This window comes from Macrobrachium rosenbergii, chromosome 35 (genome assembly GCF_040412425.1).
Source record: "Macrobrachium rosenbergii isolate ZJJX-2024 chromosome 35, ASM4041242v1, whole genome shotgun sequence".
NCBI lineage: Eukaryota > Metazoa > Arthropoda > Malacostraca > Decapoda > Palaemonidae > Macrobrachium > Macrobrachium rosenbergii.
The window spans coordinates 2,827,593-2,844,448 of NC_089775.1; the positions used below are offsets into that span (position 1 = coordinate 2,827,593).

Genomic DNA, 16,856 nt, shown 5'->3' on the forward strand with positions numbered 1-16,856 from the left:
TTCTTTAAAATTAAGATCAAAATCACAGTTTAAAACATGGCACAAAACATGAAATAATCAGAAATTGTGACAAACAAATTGAGAATCCACTTGAATCTCTTTACAACCCATAATTTACTAAAATTTCATGCCTTGACAACCTTAGATAAAAATAAGTTAAGAGATATGACTATCAGAAAGTATGACTATCATTAGTTATTATTATTATTTCAGCAGATGAAACCTATTCACACGGAACAAGATGACACTGACTTGGAATTCAAGTTTCCAAAGAAAGTTGGTTTCAACCTCCCACCGCAGACCCCACACTAAAGCAATAACTGATTATGATACAGAACCAGTGATTTCATCGCCCCGGGGCAGACGCGAACCTGCGACATCCGAGTGGCATGCCACGACACTAACCACTACACCAGGGGACCAGCTAAATGTTGGAATGAAACGACAAAGACCCCTCCAGTTAGTATGAAAAGGCTTCAGCAATGTAATGCAGGGTGTTTCAGTGTGTTAACTACGACAGAATCTTCAAAAGAGTGGACTGTTCTTACTAATTGGAAGATGAGAAGACACTTCTACATTGCTACAAGTATTCAGTACTGTAGCTTCCATGGTATGCTGTAGATATACAAAGTGTTTTATACTCTAAAGTACAGTAGCCTAAATAAATGCCGCTGAATGAACAGTGCATGTTTAAAAATTCACAAATAAAATCCAGCTGGAATGGATGGGGTGAGATGGTTCCAGAAGCTGAAACAACTTCCAGGCTATTCATAATAACTCAGAAAAACCTCTAAATCGTTGTTTCTACGACTAAACAACACTGCAAAGAATTACAACTAGTTCAGGTTAATGCAGACTTCGGCCAAATTGGACAACCTGTACAGCTCTTTGTCCACAGATTGGAAACTTCAAAACTCAGACAGTAATTGCTATATGGTACAACCAGGGAGTGACTAGATGCTGTTACAAGTCTACAGAATTGATTTTAGGCCCATTACAGTTTAACTAAATTTCATTCTTGCTCTGTTGTGCCATGCGTCTATTAAAATGACCCTAGTCGACTTTCAGAGCTGTGTAAAGTTACGAGACTTTGTGAGAACTGAGGTAGAAGCTGAAGTACAGAAATTCTCGTACAATATCAGTTTACGTTTGGGATTACAACAGCTTTGACATTATTTCACATTTTAGAATTGAGTTTTTAACAATTACAGTTAAATGAATTTGGACTTGATCACATTACAGAAATTCAGTAAGACTTACGAAACATGTTGACAATCCAAAAAAATGTTATTTACACTTAAATCACAAAAGATATTTCTGAAGACACTGCGGCACTGGGAATTCTAAAACTGACAACTTCTCAAGTCATCAGCGTTTGAAAAGGCAAAAAATCTAAAAGATATCTTTAACAAAATACAAATAAAAAAACTGAATGAAATTACATTGCTTGTATGTCAAGATAAAACCTTTCCATTAAAATGTCACTTTTGATAACTATTTGAAATCTCACTAGTTCCCCAAAAGGACCTATGCTGTGCTTGAAATGGCTCCACACAAATCATTCTTAGGGTGACTAAATAAATGATATTCCCTTTGCTTGAAATCAGTTCCCTTATCTCTTCCCACTTTGCTGTTCAACTTCTTCAACCTAACCTTAGTTTATTTACACCTTCCATGGGAAATCAATCTTCTTTGGGAACTTACAAGTCAAAAAATACATGTGACTGGCATAATAATAGCCATTAATTACACAGCCACTCTCCTAACAGCTAAGAAATGAATTTCACATCTGCAACAAAAGCCTCGAAAATACAGTTATCAAGATTAACTTGAATCCTTCAAGAAAATGCACTTGTTATTGTAAGGTTAAGATGAATAAATCTTTCTTGTAATTCAGAATGCTTACTAATTCACATATCAAATATTTCCTAGTCAAATTTCTTCTAAAAGAGCATTTTTGAGTTAACTTACATACTCAAGATACCACAGTTAACACCCAAACTGCCCTCAAAGCAGTATTTTGAATTCGAGTTTACTTAATGTCTTTCAGGTAATACATTCAATTTGAGCAATAATCAATTAATTTACCTAGGATGTTACTGTCAGTGAGATTGGATTCCTCTTTACCTAACACTTTGTATATGAGTTTACTTATCAAATAATCTGACCTATAAAACTATGGCTAACCATACCAGACTACTTTTGAAGTAGAACTTCTAATCTGGGCCCTTCCCAGGAAGCAGTGTCTTGAAATATGGAGAGATGCCATAATAATAATGCTCTTGATAAGATACACAACAGTTCTTGAAACACGGACTCTTAATTTTTGTTTAATGATTAGCAAGAAGCAATATTTGCATGGCAACTCTCGTACAAACTCAAGAGTGTGTCGTCTTAGTACAAGTATATAAAAACCTGAATTTTTTCAGCAGAGTGAGATAAAAAATAGGCTAAATTTACTTGTATGTAACTATTTCAGAATGTAATATTATTCCTGTACACTGAGACCTAGAAGCTATTAAGAACTGAGTTCTACAGGAACTCTGATATAACTGAATCACTCCAACAAACAATGGATTGAGGCTATGTGGAGTATACCTAAAACATCAACACTAGGTCCCTCCTATGATGGAGGCTAGTTGAACCAGCTATCAAAACTTATAGGGAAAAACTATTATGAATCATTTGTACTTTAGCTGAAAACATTAGCTATTCCACAAAGGTTAATACCTCCCAAGTTTCACGCCACAAAACTATCCCTAAGTATACTGACTACCACACGAAAGAAATTCCATGAAATCAATCATACCTATTCTCTTTAACTAATGAATTACTTTCTGAATGAATCATATATGGACTTTAGGGAAATGACAGATAATTGGAATAGCCTATTACAAATCTTACGAGGCCTTAGGTGTATAAAATCTCTGTACCCAGATGCATAAGCACTGAACAATGACCTATGTATAGTGCACATCAATAGTAACATATGTAGGTGAATATGTATTTAAAAATAACAAATATTTACCTGAAAAGTGATACTAAGTTCACAAAAAAAAAAAAACTATCTTTAAACATACTAGACTGCAAGATATGATACAAAATTGTCAACTGAACTACTTTATACTTGATAGTAAAGAAGAAAAATTAAAGAATAAAATAAACTATTTACCCTAAAATACACTGAACTCACAGCTGATATTAAAGTGAATAAGAAATCCTAGTAAAAAAAAAAGTGTCCCTTCAAACATACTGAGCTATAAATGAACCTATATCAAAATCTATAAGACTAAGTAAATGCTTAATTAGTAATATTAAACTGATATGAGTTATTAATGAACCATGCATCCTGAATAATAGTGAGCTAATTATAGTTCCTACTTGGGAATTACAAAGAGCAAAGCTGAATTCGACTCAACTTCGAGCAACCGGCACTCTCACGACCCTGATAGTTGAACGCTTGCACAATACTAATGGCCACTCTCATCATAATTTTAATAGCTAATGAAGGTAAGATTATGATGCCTCAGTGCTATCAAGAATGACTCTTTCAAACATTTGAAAGGGACCACTTTTCTAATACATTTGTATCATGAACAACAAATGACTTGCTTGATGAATAATATTGTTGCTATCTCTTGAACCGAATGCTCTTCTTTAACAGCTAATTCTTGTAGCGTCCTGAGGAGATGGAGAAGAAATTAGTAACACGTCAAACTGTGATCTAATGGCTTACAAGGTATTATAATATGTACTATCTATCATAGCCTGGTTCCAAGCATCCTATACCCAGGATGGGAGAGGCTATTTTAGAAGCGTGTTGAATCTTCTTGGTATTTCATCAAAGTAATCTTACTTGAATTTTATTTAAGTACAGCCAGAGAAAACAATAAAGTAATTACAAATTAGATTACACTGCAAAATTTCACGACAAAAAGCTGATAAAGTTTCACTGAGAAATTACAATAAACAGGTCCACATCTGAACTGAATATTGCTGTAATTATAATTATTATTGCTGATTGGGGTTAATTACAACCTGTGAATGAAAATTCAATAGTTTGACACCTGTAAAATTTTAGCAACCTCTCTGTTTTCCTGAATCCTCCAAGTATTCCCACAGTTAACTCAATGGTAGTCTAATAACAATGTACACCCCACTCATTATTCAGTACAAAAGCCCTTCTTATTAGTAGTAGTCTAAAATGTGCAAATGGATCTCTCCTAGATAGCGACCCCCAACGGCTTTTGGGGGTCGTTATCTAGGACTAATACCTCTTGGGGGTCATTATCTTTATGATATTTACAGTCTTTTGTTTACGTTTTTACTGTAATCCCCAACAGGCTTTTACTAAACACTCTGGAGGTCAGTGCCTGGGAAAGATCTGCGCAAATGGGTAGCATAGCGAAAGCACTATAGAGGAGTTATAATGTAGGTCTTAATGTTAATTTAGTAAAAATGTCTTTCACATTACAATCGGTTTAAAAACTACGCAGTCCTGACTGCGCATCAAAGAAAATACAAAATAATGCAGGCCAATCTGTAATTCTGGTATGAATATCCTGGGCATTGAATATTTTCTAGCACTAACGCAGACTTATTTAATTTAGTTAAATGCAGCTAAATACGTGGTAAGAGGGCAGTTAATGGATTACAATCTCAGAACAAAACTCTCTAACAAAGCCCCACTCAGCAGAAAAGTTAAGGTTCAGGTGAACAAAAGTAGAACCATCCTTGGAGACACTACTTACTACGTTACGCAAGAAGCATTTAGCTAACCACCCGTGCTGGAGAAACTTGAGACTGGAAAGACCCAGTTTTAATTTTTGTGGAGAAGAAAGGTTACAGTTAACACGAAGAGTTTTTTCCCAAGACCTGTGGGTTTAATTTTCCAAGGCAGACCAATTATCCCCTCAAAATATCTTATTACTAATCACACTATAGTCTTTAATGTGAACCTAACCTATAGTTACTTGGCATTTGTGAACTTTTACATACAAAACTTGATCTTAGATTTTAATGATGCAAATATGGTCCAAAAGACATTGAGTTGTGATAGCCCATCATCTAGTTTCAAGTTTGAGTTCACACATGAATTTCTATAAATCAAGGTATTTTCTCACAATTCAGAGTACACATTGGGAAGCTTTCAATTTTGAAAATACCCATGAGTCTATGAGCTTGCAATCAGCTTTGTGTCAAGCTACCTGGGCTGCCCTGTGGGTATTCCCACATTATCGTTTTGCCCGCTGGAGTTTAAACAGATATCGAAACAATTGAAGCCACACAGATTCAACGAGATATACTATACGTTAATTTTAAATCTCAGTTTCATTATATGAAAGCTGGCACAGATTCTCACGTAATTAACCAATGACTGTTGTAACTACAAAAGTGGACAATGATTGTGCACCAATCTGACATTAGTACAAACTTTTATTGAAGATATGTTGGTGCAAAAATAGGCTGTTATCTCTGAAATTATAATTACTTTAATCTAAATGATGCACCATAAAAACACTGTAGTTCATTCAATATTAAATTCTACATACAAAACTCAGTCATACAATAAAGTTTTAAAAACCAACCTCTAATCACACTGCATCTGAAAATGAATCAAATACCTAAGAAAACTGCAGCAAGAATATCCTAAATAATTTCAAGACACAACAGAACTTCCAATTCTTGTTTTGTAAACCAAATTCTCCTTTACAAAGCTCCACCAAGTTACCAGGATTTTTAATTACAAACTCCTCCCTTGCTCAGTTTCCCAGGACAATGCTTTCTATATTTTATGCAAGCCAGTGACTTTTCTATTAATATTGTCCCTAAAATTTAACCAATCCACTCTACTTTGTTCTCTGACCTACTATACAACAACCTGTTTCAATTTTTAATCAGCATTCAAAGCATTAGATTCTACTTTCCACAAATCAAAGTCAGTATTTGAGGGTCTTGCACTGAACTTAAAATTTAGTAGGACAGCTTTAGTTTCATCAACGTCTTACCTTTACTTAGACGACAGACAACTCTTGACTCACTCAAGTATAAGATGCGCAGAGCTCCTCACCCTTTGAATCCTCGTACTGACTGTAGTTTACCAAGATAATCCTCCTGAAAGTACCAAACTTAAATCAGATCCTGGTAAGAAATCCTTGTACATGTCCTCAGCAGTTAAGCGTTATTTTAAAATCTTACTGGAAAAATGAAGCTCATTAGCAAGATGAATCAACAAAGATTCAAATATCAGCATCACTACCTAACTGACTCGCCTTCAAAGCACCTCCATCATTGCTCATAAAATCAGTTTATATTTGAAAGACGTACAGCCTAATGAATCATTTTCCTTCCAAGTTCTACGCACATTACCGTAGTGAAGTTAGTCCAGCATTTTCCAGCAGACAACAAAACTGCAAGTTTAAAAGTTTCCCAAAAATGAAGCAGTTTCTGGTCCTACGTAGCCACCCTGGCATTATTCAGACAGCTATGGTAATAGGTAAAGTAGTCTACAGTGCTGTATAAATGAACTTCATAACCGTATCAGCATTGCTTTCAAGGCTACATGATGCAAAAGGCCTCGCATTACACTACTCCTATCTCAATTTAAAAAAAAATAAATATTTCTGCATACGTATTAACCTTTCAGCTATTGTTAGATTTGAGCAGTCATTATAATCTACTATTTTCCAAGATTATCAAACTAGATAAAAAAAAATATTGTTCATTTCATAAACTTACTGATTTCAATGTTCATAGCTTGATCCTTCTCCATCTTCTAGTTTTGACAATGAAGTCCTCGTTTCAATACAAACAGATGTCTTGATACATCCATACAGGCAATTCAATACAACTCGAAATGCATCGATACTAATACTTTAATTCTTCGTTCCAAAAACAAAATATATAATAACATGCTGAAGAGTGAATTCTAAAACCTTCATTGATAACATTAATTTAAACTAATCATCCATTATCAGATACAAAAAAAGTTTAGGCTCTGAGAAATTAAAAGTTTCGCTTTACCGTTACCACCTCAAAAGAATGTGCCAGCAATTGGACCTGAATAGCACTGCTTTGCTGAGGGGCATAACTAAATTCACTGTCAGGTTTAAACACACTGTCTGCATTTAGCATTCTGAAGGGGGGAAATAGTGCTTTACCAAATGCAATGGCACCTGTAATTAAAACTGTTATACACCTTTTTGTTTAACTGACATAACTTAAGCACTGACAGATGTTTTCAAAGCATTTTGGAGTTGCATAGAATTGTCTATATAGATGCATTGTGGCAATCATAGGTCTCGATGACAAAATGCCTGAAAAAATGTATCTATGTTAATTTATTTGAGAAAGTTTTATAAAAAAATATTTAAGATATGCCTACACAATTACACAAGTACTGTGATTATATAGTTACGGCACTATAAGAATCAATAGTAGTAGTTTCTTATACTGAAAGTTCTATAACTCATTTTTGACATAACCAGAAAAATTGAAAATTCCCTTCAATTTTGTTCAACTCAGAAGGAAAAATGATTTTGTGACCAAGTTCCAAAACTGAACTTGATCTTGAATTAATTCTAAGTTTGATTACATGAATTAGAAAGTCTATTTATTGTATACAAATATTGTCATTTCCATTAAGGAATACTGTTAGTGGCTTTTAAAGTAAACAAATGAAATGCATTGTGACATTTCACAAAATATGAATAACTAAATATCATTTCCACAAAAAACTGTCATATATTGCATTCATATGGAAGATTAAAAAATAAAGTAAAACTGCAGAAATGTTGCTAACATATTTCCATCTGGTTGCATTTAGCTTGAAAGAAAATCAAAGATATATTTCAACAGGGATACATTCTAACATAACCTTCCCTTGACCTAACCTATACTATGGCACTTAGCCCTGCCATGGGGAGGTGGGCACTCTGCCAACCTCGTATGCCCCCAAAAGAGGCATCTTGCAGAGCAACAGAGAGATGTTTGTGCAACTACTCTGCAGTATGAAAAACAATATCAGCAATTCATTTGCTAAGCCCATTTGACGATAACCTTTTGAAATAATATTTATAGTGATTTATTTTAATTATACTAACCTACAATGAGCTGAGCATGTTTAGTGTTCAGGAAAATACATCGGCACCAAGCTTTAATTTCATTACATCTGCTAAAAAATGACCGGGAACTACTAACCTAACTTGTCATCATTAAAAGATTGAATTACTATGCTTATCCTGTGCTTTTAAGCCCAGACTATGGTTTTTATTAGGCCTCTTCTTAAAAAACTTATATCTTCACCTCATTCAAACTGATAATTCTGTTCTTTCCTGCCTACACTGAACCGTGTAAAATTTTACCATATCCTACACCTAACAATCAGATATTTCAAATTCATAATAGCACTGCCAAGCCTACAACTGCATCGTGCACAACTGCCCATGGTTTGTGCAAAAAATTCCACTATTTTGCACACCATTCCTTCTACATCGACACCACAGACAGAGTGGACCTATTTGATTCTGTTTCTAATAGTTTCCTCGGCCCCGCTAAACTCATAACACTAATAGGCTAATACTCAGGCTTTAAACCTGAGCCTTAACCTTCATTATCATTTCTCCGAGCCCAAACAGGCTAGGCAACTGGTAAAATTGAAGACTACCACTACTGCGCCCCCTCTGGTTTTTTGGTAACTACCAGTTTATGTGCAAAATGAGCGCTGTTGGTACCAGCCCCTAAGGCATGAACGTAAAAACGTAAACAAAAGATGGTAAAAACACCAAAGACATAAATATCAAAAAATATCCCGACCCACCCAAAAAAACCTAACTTGGGTCACCGTGCCCTGACCTGACCTGGCGGGGGTCAGAAAATATTTTGTCATATTTCAGGGGTAACCAGGCCATGTGTATTTCAGGATGAAAAATGACTTTTGCACATTAATGTGGTATTCCAGATACGCCTGAACTTGAGTTTATGTCGCTGGCAGGAATAACCTGCTGAAGTTTCCTGCAGTTTTACTAAATTTACCAGTTGCAAATTAAATGATTGAAATGTATTTCATCCTTGAGGAAGATAAGCAACTCAAAATGACACAAATAAAGGAATTAACTTGACACAAGGCCACAGTCACACCCTCTCCTCCCAAACCCCCACTTTACACACCTGAAATAAACAGCTTTTACTGCATTTTCCTTCCTTTACAACACTTTTCCTGAAACTTATACTTATATACAACTTTATACTAAACACTTACGAAATTCTGAAGTATTTTCACGAAGGAGAAACGTCAATTATGTCAACAAAACAATATGGCTGATTAGGACTGAAGATCCCCCACCCTTATTTCAGTCGCCTTTAAATGAAAAAGTAGACGTTTTATATAACAAAAAACTATATAAAATAATTAAATAATCATTATAATTACCGCATATCCCGCCATAATGAATATTAAGCTGATATTCATCAAGAACGAAGTAAAAATGTAACGAAAACTTTATAAATTATTGACGGCCGGACATGTTTGTTTGGGAGGGGATAACGAGCCTATAAAATATTATAGATCGAAATATCAAAAATTATAAAATATATATCTATAAAAAGGTGATTTTAATCTATAATATATCAAAATTAATTATTTATATTATAAATATATTATTTATCTTGACTATTTAGCGATTTAGTAACTATTCGTATTTTGTTTTAGGCTTTTTTTAAACAGTTTAAGGAGACGCAAAGGACATCTATTGGCTGTTTAAAGAACAATAAAATTAAAGAAAAATTAAATACTAACTGATAACCTTTTTTGTTTACTTGAAGATTCAACCTTAGATTTTACTTAATGTATGAGGAATTTTAATGATTTGATATAACATAAAGATTTATGAGTATATAAGTATTTAGCTGAGTTTAGTTTTTATTCATTTATATTGAAATTGTTAATAAAATAAATCAAATTAAAAATATTAATTAACAACTATTCTGTAGCTGGCTTTTTGCAATAACTGACTATTGTTAATGCCTAATATTTTGCAATATAAAAATATTTTAATGAGGTTATTTAATTTTATATAAAAATAATACTAATTTTAATTAGTATTAATAATTAATATGCACTATTAAGGGTATGCTTTACTTAAATATATGAAATCTTAAAGATTTTTTGCTATTTATGTCTGGCAAAATAAAATTCACTTTTAATTTTACAGTAAAACTTGACGTAAATCACAAAAGCATTAAGAAGACAATATAAGGACAATATGATAAAAAATAATAAAAATTAATAAATAATAAGTCCTAAAAACATTAGATAATTGAGAAAAATAAGCATTTTGGGGAGTTTTTAATAAGTCGTTCTGTAAAATGCTTTGTAAACATCCTTTAAAATGGGAAACAGGACTAAAGGTAAATACAATAACATTAAAATTTTCGTGTAAAAAATAAGTTTATTTTATATAGAAAAGGAAGTTCATTGGTTTAGTAAGTGTTTAAGTGAGTCAGACGCAGGATATTGACAAGTTTGACTTAAAATAATGCTAAACAAAGTATCTAGTAATATCTTGCAAAGACACAATATATAATCTATGATTTTAGGAGCTCTGTGAGAGCTTTTTCTTTGTTGAATGTATATTATTATGTAAAAATAAATACGGACTCATTAATTATGAATATTAGTTAGTGTATGTGGGAGAACGTTAGTTGGTTATTTATAGGAAAATTTATGAGTGGCAACTTATTGAAGTTATGTAACTTGTATGCATTTTTACAAGATAATTTATTGATAAATTAGCTTGAAATTAGGTAAATTAAAGCTTAAATATATTAAATTGTAGATATTACATTAAAATAATGGTATATTTATATCTTTTAAAGGTTTCGTCTCAATGTTGTACATTTATTTTAGGCCTGTTTCCCTGCACAAAATTCGTCTGCTTAGTGTCGTCCACTGGTCATTTGCATGAACGGACTATTGTTTTAATTGATTTTAAAAACATATTAAAAATATTTTATTGATTAAATTATATAAATATATATATTTAAAAATATAATTATAGTTATTTTAATGACACTAATATCTTATTTTAATGAAAAATAAATAATCTAAGAGGATTTTTGTTAAAAATATCTTTGGTAACACACAGAAAGCAGACGAATTATTGAAAAACGAAAATACGAACGTCGAACCTCGTTAAAAATACAAATTACAGGACGGCAGTCAATGGCTATTATCAAATAAACCAAATAAATCCAAAGCAGTACTGTTAAAATACATGCATTCATATGATAAGCGAAATTAAGCAAGATTTGTTCAGCATCTTTGGAAATTATTGAGAAATATCAGAGGGTGGGGATGGATGATTGGATATCAACTTCAGTTAGATACTAACAATCACATTGCTGCCCTGAGAATGGCTACCATTAGTTAGGTTATATATATAGTATATATAATAAACTATATACCTCATGGCTAAAGAGTGTCTAGAAACGGTTGTCGACCCATAATGTGAAAAACTAAAACATCTGAACAATCTAGTAACTGTGAGAGAGAGAGAGAGAGAGAGAGAGAGAGAGAGAGAGAGAGAGAGAGAGAGAGAGAGAGAGAGAGAGAGAGGTTTAGAAGAACCACAGAAATTCGAGCTACATTTGAACAGGCGAATGAGATTTTCAGCACAAATTATGAATGAAAAATATAAATGAAATTTATAAATGAAACAAGTGATGACTTATTTAAATTTAGTTTATATAATTCTTATCAGAATAAAGAGTTCTATAATGGCTCTCGAACAATAACCTTCAACAGTTAATGCAGAACATTCCACAAAAATTCACTATATTACAATAATGATCCCTTAAATAGACATTTTAAAAAGTTTATTTTTATTTTAAACTCCAGAATCAACAGTCAAAATGTCTACCAAAAATATATATATTTAAAAAAAATTAAATATCTTATCTTTGAGCCAACTATGACCTCTATACACTTCAGAGTCTCTAACTAAACTGAATCTTTTGAAGTCAGGGAAGACATGGAAGGAGAATTACTTTAGCCAATCAGAGACCTCCACAAAAAATAGCTTTTCTATCCTCTTCTCTCATTGGCTGGAAGCTTCATGTGCTGCCTAAGAGCCTTGTGAGCGACTCTGCCATTGGCTGATGGTGAAATAAACCGGCTTTCGAAAGATATCTATAATTCTTCGTAAAGAAACATATTAATCACGTTAATATATACATATATAATTATTACTGATACATGTGCAGTGTATTTATGTATATGTATACGTGTTTAAATGTATTTAGAATGTATGTATGTATATACATATGTTGATACATTTATTAATACATTTGCATGGACGTATTTATGTATACAGCCACGTGTTTGAATGTACGTTAACATATAGGCCTATGTATACACATATATAAATACAATTATCATTACATACACAACAACATGCGTATGTATACACATGTATAAATGCTTCTAAATACACATATAAGTACTTGTATACATTTTTCTATGAATATAAATAAAAGAAAACGGAATAAATTCAATGGGAAACTTTAATAGACTCTAATTCCCCCTCTATCAGTTGCAGCTGTCAATCGTTTGGAAGGAAGTCGTCCTTAGGAAGTCTCCAGACTCGATAAGGCGACTGTTGTGGGTCGCGGCGTTGTTTTCAGGTGGTTCTTGGATTAAATAAGGCAGTTCACTTTCCTCTGTGTTCCCTAGAAGGTTGGACATCTGGGGAAGATGTGGGAAGGATTGTCAGTCTGATTTAGGTCTAGGATTCCCGTGATAATAATAATAACAATAATAATAATTATCATCATCATCATTATAAAAGGTGTAAAATCTATTAGAAATTCTTTCCACACCTACGCCTATAACCTATTGAACTCATACGCAAGGCAACATGTCGTCCATGTGGTTTTATGTGGGCTAACAGGGGCTGAGAACTGTCATAATTTGGTGATTCTGACACTTAACCAAAGTGCCATGGCACCCATCATGAAGCTGCAACGATAAAACACATCAAAATCTACCTTCAAATGTCTCTCCAAGAGGGGAACGAACTCAAAATCATGGTCGTCATCTCCGAATGGGTTGAGAAGAGCCTCCGCCACTTTTATCCATCCTACGTAGACCATCAACTGGAGGATGCCGAAGATTGGGAAGTAGATGTCTATAGTGTGGCCATCATACCCCTGAGATGGGTCCAGGATCTGCTCCCCGAGGAGGGAGAACACGTAGAACGAGTACACGGCGATGGTCACTACCTGCAAGGAAACGGGGGTGTAGTGATTTTATTGCTACTTCAAGGATACAAATGATGGCTGGAATTGGAATATAAATCTTAGGCCTATGAGGTCATTCAGTCTCGTGAGGAGAAATTGAGATTAGAAAGGTTTCATTAAAGGCGTGACGGGAGTGAAACTTCGCAGCTGCACTAAATCATTTGCTAGAGAAGGAGCGAGATGATATGAACGCAGAATGTTAATTTACAGCCAGGGGCCATCTTGGACTTACAGCAGTGTCATATTGACTCTCCCAATGCAAGAATATTTCTGCCTTACCTGCGTGTACACCAAGGGAATATTGTGCTCGTTCCAGCCCATGAGCTCTCCGCATTTACCTCGGACGTTAAGTATCGCCTCCACAATGACCTTCTCGAGTCCGTCCGTGCGTATCCTACCTTCTTTCCTGGCCTTCTCCACCAGCTTGCACGCCCACAGAGTTGGGACATAGGCTTTGTGCACCCCTACGCGGCTTTCTAATTCCTCCAGAATCTTCAGTTCAGAGTCTGTCAGGTATCCTGTTTAAAACACAGCGGATTTCAGTAAGAGACCAAAGCATTTTGCTGGATAAGGATAATGAACAGGTTAAAAATAAAAGCCATTTACTTAGACGCATTCAGTAGAACTTGGAAGTTGCTCTGAGATGCCTGACATGTGGGAAGAATGGGAGACAGTATGTTAAAAGGAAAAAAAAAACACTGCACACAATCCCCACCTGAAATGAGGTCAAGAAAAGACACAAACCTGCACCAGCAAAATGTTGGAGCGTTGGCAAGCGGTCCTTGACCCCAGGAGAAATCATCGAAAAGGTCATGGCTATTGCGAGGTTGACATACCTGAGGATCGTCGTGCGAATCAGCCTAGCCTCAGGGTCCTGTGGGAAGAAGAAGAAGAAGAAGAAGAAGAAGAAGAAGAAGAAGAAGAAGAAGAAGGAAGAAGGAATATTTGAAATATAATCATAGCTTACGAGTAAGAGACACATGTATTTCCAACTATCCTACGCAGGTCCAGTGACCTCACCTGACCCTTGATGTATGTTGCGACCAAAATGGCCGTCGTATCCGGCCAGGGGATACTCTTGTATGTCCCCCACCAACGATCCACGACTAGGGACACGTAGAACCCCAAAACGAACGACACAGGGATCAGATCTCGAAAGCGGGCGCAAGTCAGGACGAGTTTTTCAAATGTTCTGTGGTGTGGAAGGGAGATATGTCAGTATAGACCTAGTTTTATAGACCTTCCAAACACTGCCTGAGAAATGAAGGTTTTGGGATATGATTACTAACGTTTTAACAAGTAAACCATATCTAAAGTTGTCAAGATATTTAAGATAGGAGTTCTTGATAAGAGGGTCTCCATACACCAAACTGAAATCTAGGGGTATGGGACCTGATCTGAAGTATTGTAATGCATTTTTTTAATGGCGTACAACGAAACCTTCTATTATAGCCTTATAAATTTGCAGTCTCTTTCATTATCTGAACATATGGATGCAGAGAAAGCTGTGGCATTGATACTCCAGGTGCCTATAGCCTATGAGAGATCTCCAGAAGTCTTTCATCCTCAATTTTCAATATGAGAGACTCTTCCCCTACCATAATTTATTCCGGATTGTCAAACACACTTCCTCTATACTTACTTCTTCGACTCTCCTTCGAGGGCCAAGCGATAAACGAGGGAGATGCCATAATAAAGAATGAGATAGACAAGAACGTCTTGCCACACCATCTTGTAGAGCGTTCCACGCCATCTGTCGAGCAGAAATCGAGACTCTCTTCTTAGGGGGTCATGTCTGAAAAACCTCCCGACAGCTTGAAAGAATTGGCTACTTTTCACCATTACTACAAAGCTAAATGAATTTGATTTTGTTTTGACATACATTGGTTTTATTGAAAGAGAGTCTGGTTCTTTGATAGAAGTTTCTCTTTATTACTCAGTGACCTGGGAAGGGACCTGAGGAGGAGTTTGATTGTAAAACTGACCTGAGAAGACTTTTTCTTCAACACTGACCTGAGCAGTAGTTTTGCAAAGGACCCAAATCCCCGTTGACTGGCAACTTTCTGTGTGTATTTCACTGTCATTTTCAAACGTCCCAAACTTTGTTAGTTTTCCTTTGTAATCAAAATTTCTGTGACTTCAAAACAGGCAGTATCAATGTTCTGTTCATTTGTCCTGAGTTTTTATAAACTCGACTCGTTCAGGAAGATGGCACGTGTGAGAATCAATACTTTTTTTTTTTAAATCTGTACCTGAGGTTAGAATCATGAATAAATAGTTTCTCAAAATTTCATTTCAATCAGGCCATTAGATGATTTCCTCCCTTAGAGAGAGAGAGAGAGAGAGAGAGAGAGAGAGAGAGAGAGAGAGAGAGAGAGAGAGAGAGAGAGAGAGAGATGTCACGATTTGAATTCGTATGATCGAGTAAGCGGACAGTTGATTCTCTCTCTCTCATGCCAAGTGTAGAATATCGTTTCCTTCAGGCCTGGGCAAGCAAAGGACTGCAGTACTTCCAGCCCTTTCCAGCGTCCTTTGGACTCAATTACAAAGAACCTGCACACTGAAAAATCACACTTTCCACCCACACTTCCACAGCTGATAAAGTCACACTTGTCTGAGAGGGCCCCGAGAACATACTACTACAATATATATGAATGAAGGCTTCGCAAGACCCTCGTATCTTATCTGTGATATCTTTCTGAAGGCGTTTCAAAATCTGACAGGTGAGGGACGCCATTTATTACCAGATAAAGAAATGGAGGGACATCTAATACACACGAAAAATGTTAAGTGGTGGTGAGGAGATGTTGCAAAATCTGGTGAAAGGGTTTGGAAGACTGTGATGCAGGGAAGATGAGAGTTGATGTGAGCTAGAACATAGGTTTGAGGCCAGATGATTATCAAGTACTTTGAGCAATGATTGTTGTTACAGATGGTGGGCATAAGGTATGGGGCCTCCATACAGCATCAGTGGGACTGGGAGGCCTGACAGGTATAACTCTTGCTCAAAAGGTCACCTAAAATCCCTCGGTAATCCCTGTAATCTTATCACTGTTATGAGAGAGAGTCAAATCCCCAGGTGTCACCTGTAAATGGAGACTTCCATTCTAAAAGGATTGGATTAATCTGATAACTTCGGGTGTTTATATCAGTCAGCTGATAAAGAATTATTACCAAGAGAACGCAACCTTGTTTCTGTCAAACTTTGTGTGTGTTTGTCCGTGTCTTGAATCTACATCTAGAAATCTTAATCATCTACGATTCATGCTGACTACTTTTTGATAAATATGGTCTCTAAGTTCAGCATTTGTTTTGGCATCTTTCCAGCAATCCCATCAGTAATCTGTTAATTCATTCAGATTTGACATATTCTTAGTCAGTAGGCCTAGAATGAGTCAAAATCATATTCTTAGCGTTGCCTTATTCTTAAGCATCACACTGCTTAGCACTGAAAGTATATATATGCCTCTATTGCAAATATGTGCCAATGATTCTTTATTGACAAGCAAAACTGTATCTTAGTTTCAGTAAGGGTCATATGATAGATTTTACGATGGAAC

At 35.2% G+C, this 16,856-nt stretch overlaps 1 protein-coding gene and 1 long non-coding RNA gene across 3 annotated transcripts; both read right to left on the bottom strand.

Moving 5' to 3' along the window:
* Nucleotides 1–305: 305 nt before the first annotated feature.
* On the bottom strand, nucleotides 306–9,545 carry LOC136856335 (uncharacterized). The gene is made up of 4 exons (XR_010858313.1): nucleotides 9,431–9,545; nucleotides 6,739–7,316; nucleotides 6,009–6,114; nucleotides 306–3,681 (listed from the first exon to the last, which is right to left on the bottom strand). It is a non-coding gene; the product is annotated as an uncharacterized lncRNA (long non-coding RNA).
* Nucleotides 9,546–11,722: 2,177 nt separating this feature from the next.
* Nucleotides 11,723–15,937, bottom strand: LOC136856225 (bestrophin-2-like). Of its 2 annotated transcripts, XM_067133916.1 has the most exons (8): nucleotides 15,882–15,937; nucleotides 15,310–15,548; nucleotides 14,939–15,049; nucleotides 14,317–14,488; nucleotides 14,041–14,170; nucleotides 13,576–13,814; nucleotides 13,045–13,278; nucleotides 11,723–12,742 (listed from the first exon to the last, which is right to left on the bottom strand). In XM_067133916.1, the coding sequence occupies exons 2-8, from the start codon at nucleotides 15,378–15,380 to the stop codon at nucleotides 12,587–12,589; spliced, it is 1,113 nt and encodes a 370-aa protein (XP_066990017.1). In that variant the 5' UTR covers nucleotides 15,381–15,548; nucleotides 15,882–15,937; the 3' UTR covers nucleotides 11,723–12,586. The 2 variants fall into 2 exon arrangements, with proteins under 2 accessions (XP_066990017.1, XP_066990016.1); XM_067133915.1 differs by having other exon boundaries at nucleotides 15,310–15,934.
* Between the last annotated feature and the right edge of the window lie 919 nt (nucleotides 15,938–16,856).

Bases quoted from the DNA above. Each gene is read 5' to 3' on its own strand.
- LOC136856225 (XM_067133916.1), bottom strand. From the start codon at position 15,380: ATGACAGTGAAATACACACAGAAAGTTGCCAGTCAACGGGGATTTGGG. The intron at 15,050-15,309 runs GTCAGTGTTGAA...TCTGCTCGACAG, and splicing joins TTTGCAAAACTACTGCTCAG to ATGGCGTGGAACGCTCTACA. The intron at 13,279-13,575 runs GTAAGGCAGAAA...GTTTCCTTGCAG, and splicing joins TTCCCTTGGTGTACACGCAG to GTAGTGACCATCGCCGTGTA.